This window comes from Telopea speciosissima, chromosome 11 (genome assembly GCF_018873765.1).
Source record: "Telopea speciosissima isolate NSW1024214 ecotype Mountain lineage chromosome 11, Tspe_v1, whole genome shotgun sequence".
Classification (NCBI taxonomy): Eukaryota; Viridiplantae; Streptophyta; class Magnoliopsida; order Proteales; family Proteaceae; genus Telopea; species Telopea speciosissima.
Genome location: NC_057926.1, coordinates 47,021,172 through 47,032,189, shown reverse-complemented (window position 1 = coordinate 47,032,189; position 11,018 = coordinate 47,021,172). Strand labels below are relative to the sequence as shown.

Below are 11,018 nucleotides of genomic sequence, written 5' to 3'. Positions count from 1 at the left end.
GCGCAGCTCTTCAAGCCCACCACTGCTACAACAATAATCCTACCAGAACCAGACCAGAACCTTTGCATGCCCGGTAATGGACAGGGGAGGAGGAGGGGGAGAGTAAGCAACAAGAGAGGGTGTTGCAATGGGAGAGTGATGGAGGCAAAGAGGGGACGATTGAAAAGTTGGGGGAGGCAAAGACTCTAGAAACCTTTTTCTTTTTTTAACTCCCTTGGTCGATCAAAACTGATCCAAGTCGATCTGGATCTAAATTTCGGTCTTTAAAACCTCAGTTGAAACTTGAAAGTGAAGGGGAAAAAACTTCTCCAAATACTACGTTTGGTTGGAAGGGAGATTAAATGGAAAGAAAGGGAAAATTTTCAGACTAAAAAAAAGGAAATTTTGTATACATTATCGAATGTGATTGTATACATTACTTAAATTTCTTACCGTATTTAGTAATAATATGTTTTACATGTAATTATTATTTTACTTTTTAATCCAAAAAAAAATTAAGTGCAAAACAAAATGAAATTTAATAACCAAATATTGTATGATTCATTGATTTGAAATTAGTGATGTAGTCACATTGGGTGAAAATTACAAATTTTTTTTTTTTGTAATTTGAAAATTTTCATTTCTTCTTCCTTCAATTACCCTTGCAACCAAACGAAGCTTAAGGCTCCATTTGGTTGCATGGGAAATTAAAGGAAAAGAAAATGAAAATTTTAAACTTAAATAAAAAATTTTTGTAATCATTACTCCATGTGACTATATTACTTACTCCAAATCATTCCATATTTGGTTATTAAATTTCGTTTTAATTTGCATGCATCCAATTCCCTTTGATTTAAAAAGTAAAATAAAAATTACATGTAAAATATATCATTATTAAATATGGTATGAAATTTTAGTAGTTTATACAATCACATGGTGTGGGTGTTATAAAATTTCTTTTTAAGGTATGAAAATTTTCACTTCCCTTCCTTTCCCTTTTATTCCCCTTACAACCAAACATAGCCTAAAGGTAAAAACCAAAGAGAATGAAATGTAATTAGTATTCTACTGTTATACTTTAATCCTGTTTACCGAAAAAAAGTTATACTTTAATCCTTCAGGCCTTACTGCCTTGGTGCCTAACCGCTTCAAAGCTTTCACACAATTAAACTTTTTTTTTTTTTTCTTGGGGTGGGGGAGAGGGGCGGGTTTTTGGGGGGTTCATAAGCACCAAATTTGGTGATCCCTGCTACGTCGATTTGTTTTTGTTCATTCGGTCTCTCTTCGCTTCTTCTTCAAGACGTAAGAGGAAATGAGGAAGTTAATTGCTTCCGTGGTCGTCGTCACTGTTCTTATCCTCTGTTATGGAAGCCAAGTCAGGTCGGATGCCTCTAACCATCGCTATAAGTCCGGAGATCCGGTGCCTCTGTTTGCAAACAAGGTTGGCCCATTTCACAATCCCAGGTAAATCGATCAGTCAACTCACCAATATCAATTGGTTGTTCATTTCCCTTTAATAGATGTGGGTTTGGTTCTTGATCTTCTGGGTTCTCTATGTTTTGTTTGGTTCTAGGGTTTTTGATGCTTTGGTTGACTTGATTTCGTTGTTTGTCTGAATTATTTTTTGCATTGTTTGATTTGAAGGGTTGAATTTATTTGTGGCGTGTAGATTTGAGGGTCTTGAATTTGGATCTGGATGGTTTAAATGGTCTTTTGGTGAAAACGGAACTTGATTCTTCTTCAAGTTCACTCTCTTCTTGTTAGAAATTGAGGAAACATAATGGAGTTGTACGAATTCGGGAAAATGGCCGACATTTTCAGTTAGATTTGATGTCCTGTAACGAATTTTGCTGAGGATTTGAGCTGCCATGTGTTTACATTGGAGAAAGTTTGCTTTTTAAAAAAAAAATAAAATTTGAACTAACAATTTATTCTTGGTTCTAAGCATGGCCTGATTCTGTTGACCTGCTTCTGATTTCAGTGAAACTTATCGGTATTTTGATCTTCCATTCTGTTCCCCAGGTGAGTTTCTTGTAACTCACGTGTTAGCATTTCTGGATTTTTGAATGAAGATATGGAAGTTCGTTATTGATTGGATCTCAATTGCAGCTCATGTGACTGAGAAGAAAGAAGCTCTTGGTGAAGTCTTGAACGGAGATCGTTTAGTCAGTGCTCCCTACAAGCTCGAGTTCCTTGGTGACAAAGACTCTGACGTTGTCTGCAAAAAGAAGCTGTCTAAGGAAGAGGTAGTTCAGTTCCGAAATGCCGTCACTAAGGACTACTACTTTCAGATGTACTATGATGATTTGCCGATCTGGGGGTTCATTGGAAAGGTTGACAAGGAAGGCAAGACTGACCCCAGCGACTACAAGTACTACCTTTATAAGCACATTCATTTTGACATTGCTTACAACAAGGATCGTGTCATTGAAATAAATGTCCGAACTGACCCACATTCCTTGGTGGATCTGACCGAGGAGAAGGAAGTTGAAGTCGAGTTCATGTACTCTGTGAAATGGAAGGAAACCACCATTCCTTTTGAGAAGAGGATGGATAAATACTCATCGTCTTCTGCACTGCCTCATCACTTGGAAATCCATTGGTTTTCAATTATTAATTCATGTGTCACAGTTCTTCTCCTGACTGGGTTTCTAGCGACTATTCTCATGCGAGTACTCAAGAATGATTTTGTCAAGTAAGAAGCCTCTCCAAGCCAGTCTTGCTTCTGGACATGTTTCTAAATACATGTTGATTTCTGGGTTGCCGTTTCATGGTCTGTGATTTACTTAATTAACTTCTATCTGTTAAAGGTATGCTCATGATGAAGAATCAGCTGATGACCAAGAAGAGACTGGATGGAAGTACATTCATGGTGATGTGTTCCGGTTTCCCAAGTACAAGTCATTGTTTGCAGCATCCCTTGGTTCTGGCACACAGTTATTTACCCTGTAGGTGTCTTATTTAACCTGTTTGGTTTGAAATGATGATGCTTAATATTCAATTGCTAATCCTACTACCTGTTTCGGTGTGTGTTTTCCAGTACCATTTTCATCTTTATCCTTGCACTTGTTGGGGTATTTTACCCATACAATCGGGGAGCTCTATTCACTGCACTGGTTGTCATATATGCACTTACATCGGGTATTGCTGGATATACTGCCACATGTTTCTATTGCCAACTTGAAGGAACAAATTGGGTATGTTATCACTGATACTTTCTGGAATTTATTTGTCTGGCTTTGAACTGTAGAACCTTCTTTCTTTCTGCCATACTGAACACGTTCTCCAACCTTTCACTTGACAGGTGAGGAATCTGTTGTTGACTGGATGCCTCTTTTGTGGGCCTTTGTTCTTCACGTTCTGCTTCCTTAACACTGTTGCAATTGTTTACAGTGCCACAGCAGCTCTGCCATTTGGCACTATAATGGTAATAGTTCTTATATGGACATTAGTGACATCACCTTTGCTTGTATTGGGTGGGATTGCTGGTAAAAACAGCAAGGCTGAGTTCCAAGCTCCTTGCCGAACAACAAAGTATCCCAGAGAAATTCCTCCATTGCCTTGGTACCGGGCAAGTCTTCCTCAGATGGCAATGGCAGGTTTTTTGCCTTTCAGTGCCATTTACATCGAGCTTTACTACATATTTGCCAGTGTGTGGGGTCACAGGATTTACACCATTTACAGCATCCTGTTCATTGTCTTCATAATTCTTCTAATTGTCACCGCTTTCATTACTGTGGCATTGACATACTTCCAACTTGCGGCTGAAGACCATGAGTGGTGGTGGAGGTATGCAGTATTCTCGCCCTCTGTTGACTGGTCTCTTTAGCTGACTTGTAGCATCATCCCTGTAAACTCAGCTCCTAGTTCACATTTTAGTGTGTTGCCCTGCCTTGCTTTTCTCCATCCAATTAGTTTTTTCTTATTAATTCATCTTCCTAACATGCATCCATAGATTTTTTCATTTAATGTTTAGTAGTTTTAAGCGATGCATGTGGATAAAAGTTCTATTATCTAATTTACAAAGAGGAGATTCTTGTTTGTTATTTTGGGTTCTGATTTTGTATAAGTAAGGCTTGAATGAAGTCAATGCAATGCATGTGGATGCCATAGATTGAAATAGAACTGCAGTCTTCCTTTATTGGAATTAGCATGCTGATTGAATGCAATAGAGGGAACACATGTTTTATACCCAAGCTGTTAGATTCATTGTATTGTATTTTTAACTGACAAGGGCTTGTATTTTTTATCAAATTCATTTTTTCCCTTTGGGGTTACTTCTTTTTGGATTGTTGTTTTCATGGCTCATGCTTTTAGCTTATGCATCTTATAATTTGGAAACTTGTTGTTAATCAGATAGGTTGGGAACAACTTGATGTCCGGGGATTTCTATGTTGTCTTTTGGAAATTTACTAAAAAAGGGATTAAAATTTCCTGAGCAAGTAGGTAAGGAAATGATATGATTGTTTTATTAGGTAGTTGCACTAGACAAATTAACAATTCAGTGCCAAAAGAAAATGAAAGACAAAGAGAGGATTGTTTATCTCATAGATGAATACTGCAATGTTAATTGTCACAAAATGACAGGCGAGACCATTTATATCAGTAAATGTAGTTAATTGATCAAAATGAATCAAGTTTCTAGATCAATGAGCTGTTAGGTTGGTTGTCATGTTATATAAATACACAATATATGACACAATATCAGGTGTCTTAATTACTCAGAGAATCTCTCTTGGGGGCTTCTCAGCCTTTTTTTTTTGCAAATAAAAATATTAATTCCTTGATAAATAAGGTTTAATAGATGCATTCCCCGAAAGAAAAAGAATGAAAAGGGAATGCTTTATATTCTCAATTTAAATAGTTAAAAAAGTGATCAGTGTCTCCAGTAATGGAAATCCTAGAGATTAAATAATCACCTGTGGTATGCGATTACGAAAAACAGGAGGGAGAGAACAAGTGAACCAATCATGCAATTCAGCTTATGATCAGAAGCAATGAGGCAAACCTCGGTGTCCCCATCACATGTGCCACACCAACTCTCGTTGCACCCAAGCAGCCACTAAGTGAGATGCGCGGGGTGTCATTTGATCTTAGCAGTGGCACCAGGATTGATTGACTTCAGGTGATCGAGTTGCCATATGGTGCAAATGCTTCCGCCTGAGTTGATGAGATGAACCCCTCATCATCATTACCCGCCTGAGCAGGCTCACGGTATTGATCAATGATCAGTAAAACCATGTGTGAGCTGGGTCTAATTGGTCTGAAACCATGCGAGGCCATTGGTGCACTTGAATCTACTGAAATTGAGTTCTTCATGCACCACAGCAAGTTGTACCCATCCTTGAAGCTATGGAGTATTCGAGGAATTAGATAAGCTTAAATTGAGAAATTTTCACTGGTGATGTCATAAGCATGTTAATTCTTTTTTTTGAAAAGTGGAAGAAAGAAATATGTTGCAAGGTGTCATGCGGATTATGCCCGATAAAATACTAAAGGTAACATGTTTAAATCGGCATCGGGAGGTTCTTAAACTCTTGGATTGTGGGGGTTCAAGAGGGGTCGTCATTGTCTAGGGGTTCGATTAAGATAGCGGTGTTTTGGGGGGGGGGGGGGGAAGTAGCGCAGAAACGCTTGGATGGACCCCTAATAAGGTTTTTGTAATTGACTGTATGTAGCCTTGTGGCAGCCTCTGCTGAGCAGTTATACAATCAAGGACTCCAAAGTGGAATGTATAGTACTACACTTATTTTAGAATCAAAATTAGAAGAGATTACTTTGGTAGGAGTAGCTTAATTATGGGGTCTGCATCCTGTAGGGTGGTTAGATTGCCAGTTCTGGTCTCTGATATGGCCCCTGCTCCTGTTTAAAAGTATCCAGGGGATCATTGATGCCATTATGCTTCAGTTAATGCCTTCTATGTGGGGGATTTCTGTCTTTACCTTTGAAGGAGAAGGGGGATTGTTTAGAGATAGTGGGCACAAGCATTTATTGCTAATAAAGAATAGGGAAGGCATGTTTCCTCGGCGGAACTGGACAGTATAAGGTACTGGTAGGATAAAAATATGGGTTCTTTGAAGGGGGGAATGTTAATTGCAATTTTGGGGTTGGCACACAAAAGAGTTAAATACAGGAGGAATAAGGCCATTCATTTCCCACTGAATTTATTGAAAGAAACGAATGATTGAATAATTTTGTGCATCTGAGAGGTTCTTGTTCAAAATGCATATTTTCGTTTAGTCTTCTAGATAGGTTACTTGCTTTTGTTGAATTGTTTTAACAATTTTGTGCAACATTTATGGTTTTTCACTAGTGATCTTGGCAAGGCATGTTTAGGTTTGGTACTACTGAAATGATTACACATGGCATTTTTGTAATCATTTTAATTTTTTAAAAGTTTACAGTTGGCATTTTTGTAATTAACGTGTTTAGTGCCATAAGATAATTCTATATCTGTAATCATTGTGTAGTGCCATCAGTGATAATAGCATTTTCGTAACATCTTCGTTATTATTGAGTTTAGTGACAAATGATTCTGGAAAATGGCCTTCCAAAAGTTGTTCCTGATCTTTTCTGTACCGGATTCAATCCTGGAACTGTGGAACAGATATACCAAATGCCATTTTACTCCCACAGCTCATTCTAGCGGAGGGGAATCAAGAAAAATCAATTCCACCTAAGATTGACTTTCGCAGGGCAGGATTGCAACCAAATGTAGCCTTAGTGACTGGTTTTGCATGAGTCTGATATTTTATTGAAGTTAGATTGAAACAAGTATTTTGGTGCGCACCAGAACTTCCTCCAATGCTGTTTTTGTCGTTTGGCGAACTTTTTTTTAAGTGGTCAGTGTATGTTTGAGCAAACAAAAGTTGTGCTTTGGGGCTGCTGCTTATTTTTAGATTCCATGTACATTTGAATCGGATTATCTTTTGTCGGTGAATTTGGAAAGAGAGAAACTAGATTTTTTAGTACAATATTGCTTGCTGAGTTTGGTAATTGATAGGATAGATGATCTCATAAACTACTAGATTTTTTAGTACAATATTACTAAATGAGTTTGGTTTGTCACCTACGTCTTGCTGGAATTTTGTGTCTATTATTGTTCAGAGTCTCCAGGGCCTTCCTAATCTTTTCCTACTGTTACAGTCCATGCCTGGAACTTTGTCTCTATTATCGGCCAGTGTCTCCAGGGCCTTTCTAATCTTTTCCTACTATTATAGTCCATGCCTTTTTTGCTTTCATTTTCCTCTTGGTTTTTGATAGATGGCCTTTATTTGCATGTTTTAGAGCCTTTGAACTTAATAAATTCTCAAAAGTGCTGTTGTGGGCAAGGTATTAAATTTCATGAAATTATGGGAAAATTTTGCCGAAATTTTGCGAAATTTATCGGTTTCACAAGCTGTCGAATTAAACATCCTGCAATACTAAGAATTGCAAAGTTTCAAAAGTAATTTCAGTGTTTCGCTGAAATTATTTTCTTTGTGTTTCGTTTCGCCAATATCTCGGTCGAAACTGTTAAAGACTTTTAGTATAAATACCAGACTTCGATTGAAATCGGTCGAAAGTTCAATCCATTTTGTCTGGTTTCAGCAGTAAAGGTTGAAAAAAACCAATTTTTGTGCTTTCTTGGCCAAGTCACTGTTGTACAAGTTTGGAATAAATACTTTGGTAGTAGAAGAAGAAAGTGAAAGCGACGAATTGGTGCGTTGTTGGAAGATTTGTGCAAGATTCATTTGAGGTATATCCCTTTTCCCAAAAACTAAATTTTTGCTAATACTTGGTGGTTGTGTGCGAGAGGTACTAGGAGCTGGAGCCGATGCGCTTCATAGGTGAGACTCGGTTCACTCATGCCACGCAGGATGAGGACCACGGTGCGTCGCCAATTCATACTACCACCTGAGGAGTATGATAGCATGGAGTCCATGGACGTCAATGTTACCAGCTTGACTGACACTCTCAAAGGTTTGAGTAGGGATGAGAATGGTATGCATGGAGGGCAGTGATGTGCACCATCATATGCCATGGGAGCATTGGTTTTGATTATACTGGGTATGGTTGGTTTGGGCAGTTTAGCTTTTTCATTGTCATCACCCTCTTAAGTATGAGGGTTAGTCACACACTAGATCATCATTTGTGGACATCATCTTGTTGTTCCCAAAACCCCAACCATACATGCCGGTTCCGGTTCAGTAGGCACCATCCAATAGCATTAGCCCTCGATGGAGTTCCTCATGGTTCAGAGATCTATACCCTAGGTTAGTCTACCTCTGGTATGTTGATGAGTCCATTTATAGGGGGTTGTGGAGGAATTCGAGTGTTATTCTGTCATACTATGACATGGCCAGCTTTTGTGATACCGTCGGAGGATAACTTGCTTTGGCAGCAGCAACAACATTCTAGTGGTTTTGATCCGGTACGGAACTTGTTTTGGTAGTAGGAGTTTAGGACTCTAGGATGCGTGTAGAGGTAGTGACCTGTTGCTTGTATTGTTGACTCTATTATATTTGACTCTCTTTGTAACAAACCATGTTTAATCCATGATTTATGAAATGGTTTATAATTTGATGTCTATTTATTTCTAATGCATATTTAAGTTATTTTACTTGAATTACATGTGTTCTAGTACTAAACATTGTGTGGAATAATCCATATTAGAGAATGTATACAACATACACTCACCAACCTAGGGGCCAAAATTAAACTACCATTTTGGGTTAGATTTTTTGAAATACAAGGGTTCAACTATGTTTAGGAGGCCTAAATTAGGGTGTCAGAGAAGTTTCAGGACCTAATTTGGTCATTTGGCACTCAAACCCAACCATTGAAATTTTCAACAAAAAAAAAGTACAGGTTTTGACTGAATATCGGTTTTGGTCAAAACATTTTGGTTTCAAGCCTGGTCAAAACATGGCTCGAAACTGAAACATAGTACACCTTGGTTGTGGGTCTTAGTTGTCCATGCATACTCTTAATGTTCTTCAAATGTGTGAATTTCTGAAGTTTTCAATCCTAGACCTGACTTCTGCTATATATGAATCCCAACACCCTTCTACTTGGCTATGTTTATTCTGCTCTTGCATCAACTGTTGAGTATGGAGGTCCTAAAACCATGATAATCTGAAATATTGTTATTATAAGCAGGTTAGTTTTGAATGGTTTGAAGCATTGAAGCATACTCTATCTCCCTTGTAACTAGTAATTTCTTTTTCTTCTCCAGTGCAACAGTTTTGGATGGTATTTAATTCAATGTATTAATAATCTTTGTGCTTTGGTTTTACACAGGTCTTTCCTCTGTGGAGGATCAACTGGTTTATTTATCTATGGTTACTGCCTGTACTACTATTATGCACGATCAGATATGTCTGGTTTCATGCAAACCTCGTTCTTCTTTGGGTACATGGCTTGCATCTGTTACGGCTTCTTCCTTATGCTTGGAGCTGTGGGTTTCCGTGCCTCTTTGCTTTTTGTCCGTCACATATACCGCTCCATCAAGTGTGAGTAGTGAATTGGGGGTCATCCATCAAGGAAATACTGAAGTGTTGATAATGGTTGGGTGGGAGGTGGGATCTTCTCCAAGTCAATCAGGTATGTTTCTTTTCTTTTTTTTTAAGGATCTGTCATAGAGAAGGTGACTTTAATTTTGTTAAAAAGGTAGATGGAGAGAGAACATCTGATCTTCAGAAAGCAAGATGCTGGGTCTTAGTTGAGGCCATGTTTTCTGGAACTGGATTGGAATCCTATATTGTGCCTTTGCGGAAAAGGGTTGTTTAGCATTTCATTAGTTTATTAATCTTGATGGTATCTGTAATCTAAGAAAACACAAATCTTGGGAACTTGGGAAGAAAACTTTGTATCATTACATGTACTTGCAGTCGTTGGAAAACAAATTTTTTCATCTATATATAGATAACTCTTGGAACAGTTGCAATTTCCCCCCTCGTTTCTGGGTTTTTTGGTTCCTTTTTTGTTACTGGGATGATTTGGGGTGTATCCAAGGCTGTTTCATATGCAACATGCCAAAATCAAATTGCTCATTTTCCATTTCTTGTATCCTATCATTTTAGGAACCCTACCGACCCATGATATTCGGGTTTGCTGTTCTTGCAGTAAGGGTGTTTAATCATGGGGGTCTGGTCTGGTTCGGTTTGGTTCTTTAATGGGGTCTAGACCCTGGACATTCAAATATTCAAATAAGTCCAAAATTCGTACTATAAATAACTTTCCAAGTATATAAATGTTAGAACCATTTAATAACCATTCCCAAAAGCAGCTTATAAAACTACTACCCAAAAAAAAAACAGCAGCTTATAAAACCGTTCCATTTAATGACAACGGGTTGGTTCCAAGTTTTAGTGGTTCAGTTCTAGATGGTTTTGCAATATTTCATGTCAATCCTAAAATAGTAATCAAAATTGGGTGCTATCTTACCCTTGGTTTGAGTAATCAAAATTGGATTGCTTTTTCCGGCTGACTCGCATTGGAATAAGCCTAGATTCAGTCAGGGTTTCTAAGGTTTGATCAAATCCGGTTGAATCGGAATTGGTGGAGGCCAGTCCATTGCTAATTCCGCTTATTTGAACCATGATCTTGTCGATCTAGGGCTTGCCCTGGTGGTTCGCTACTCCCTTGGGAGAACTACGTCAGGCGTTTGATCGGTGGTTCAAGTCTCCTTAGCGACACCTAATCCACATTTAATTGCTTTCCAAGAAGTGGAGCCTTTGGGTACCATATTTGACCCCTTGTGGGTCCCCTCATTGCCTCCTTGTGGGGTCTTGTTGAGGTTGATGGCCGGTGGGCCCTTGAATTGCACCGACAAAAAAAAAAAAAACCCATGATCTTATATTCTTATCAGTGAGCTTGCCAGATCTTGAGATTGGGCAAAACCTGACAGCATGTTGATCCTTGCCCATAAAATTAATATTTGTATAGAATATAGATCATTCCCTGACGTTGAACTTCTTTATCTAGAGAAGCTCAGTCATCATAAGTTAAAAATGGTCTATCATCAAGGTTTAAAAACTGAGACTCTGTTTGGTATG

General features: G+C 38.3%; 1 protein-coding gene across 1 annotated transcript; it reads left to right on the top strand.

Moving 5' to 3' along the window:
- Positions 1 to 1,227: 1,227 nt before the first annotated feature.
- On the top strand, positions 1,228 to 9,900 carry LOC122645931 (transmembrane 9 superfamily member 3). Its single transcript, XM_043839346.1, has 7 exons — positions 1,228 to 1,443; positions 1,961 to 2,001; positions 2,089 to 2,674; positions 2,790 to 2,927; positions 3,020 to 3,176; positions 3,284 to 3,768; positions 9,262 to 9,900. Exons 1-7 carry the CDS (start codon positions 1,292 to 1,294, stop codon positions 9,479 to 9,481), a joined length of 1,779 nt encoding a protein of 592 aa, XP_043695281.1. The 5' UTR covers positions 1,228 to 1,291; the 3' UTR covers positions 9,482 to 9,900.
- Positions 9,901 to 11,018: the final 1,118 nt, after the last annotated feature.

Excerpts from the sequence above, each read along its gene's own strand:
- LOC122645931 (XM_043839346.1), top strand. The coding sequence starts at position 1,292 with ATGAGGAAGTTAATTGCTTCCGTGGTCGTCGTCACTGTTCTTATCCTC. Across the intron at positions 2,002-2,088 it reads TCTTCCATTCTGTTCCCCAG|CTCATGTGACTGAGAAGAAA; the intron begins GTGAGTTTCTTG and ends TCTCAATTGCAG. Across the intron at positions 3,177-3,283 it reads AACTTGAAGGAACAAATTGG|GTGAGGAATCTGTTGTTGAC; the intron begins GTATGTTATCAC and ends TTCACTTGACAG.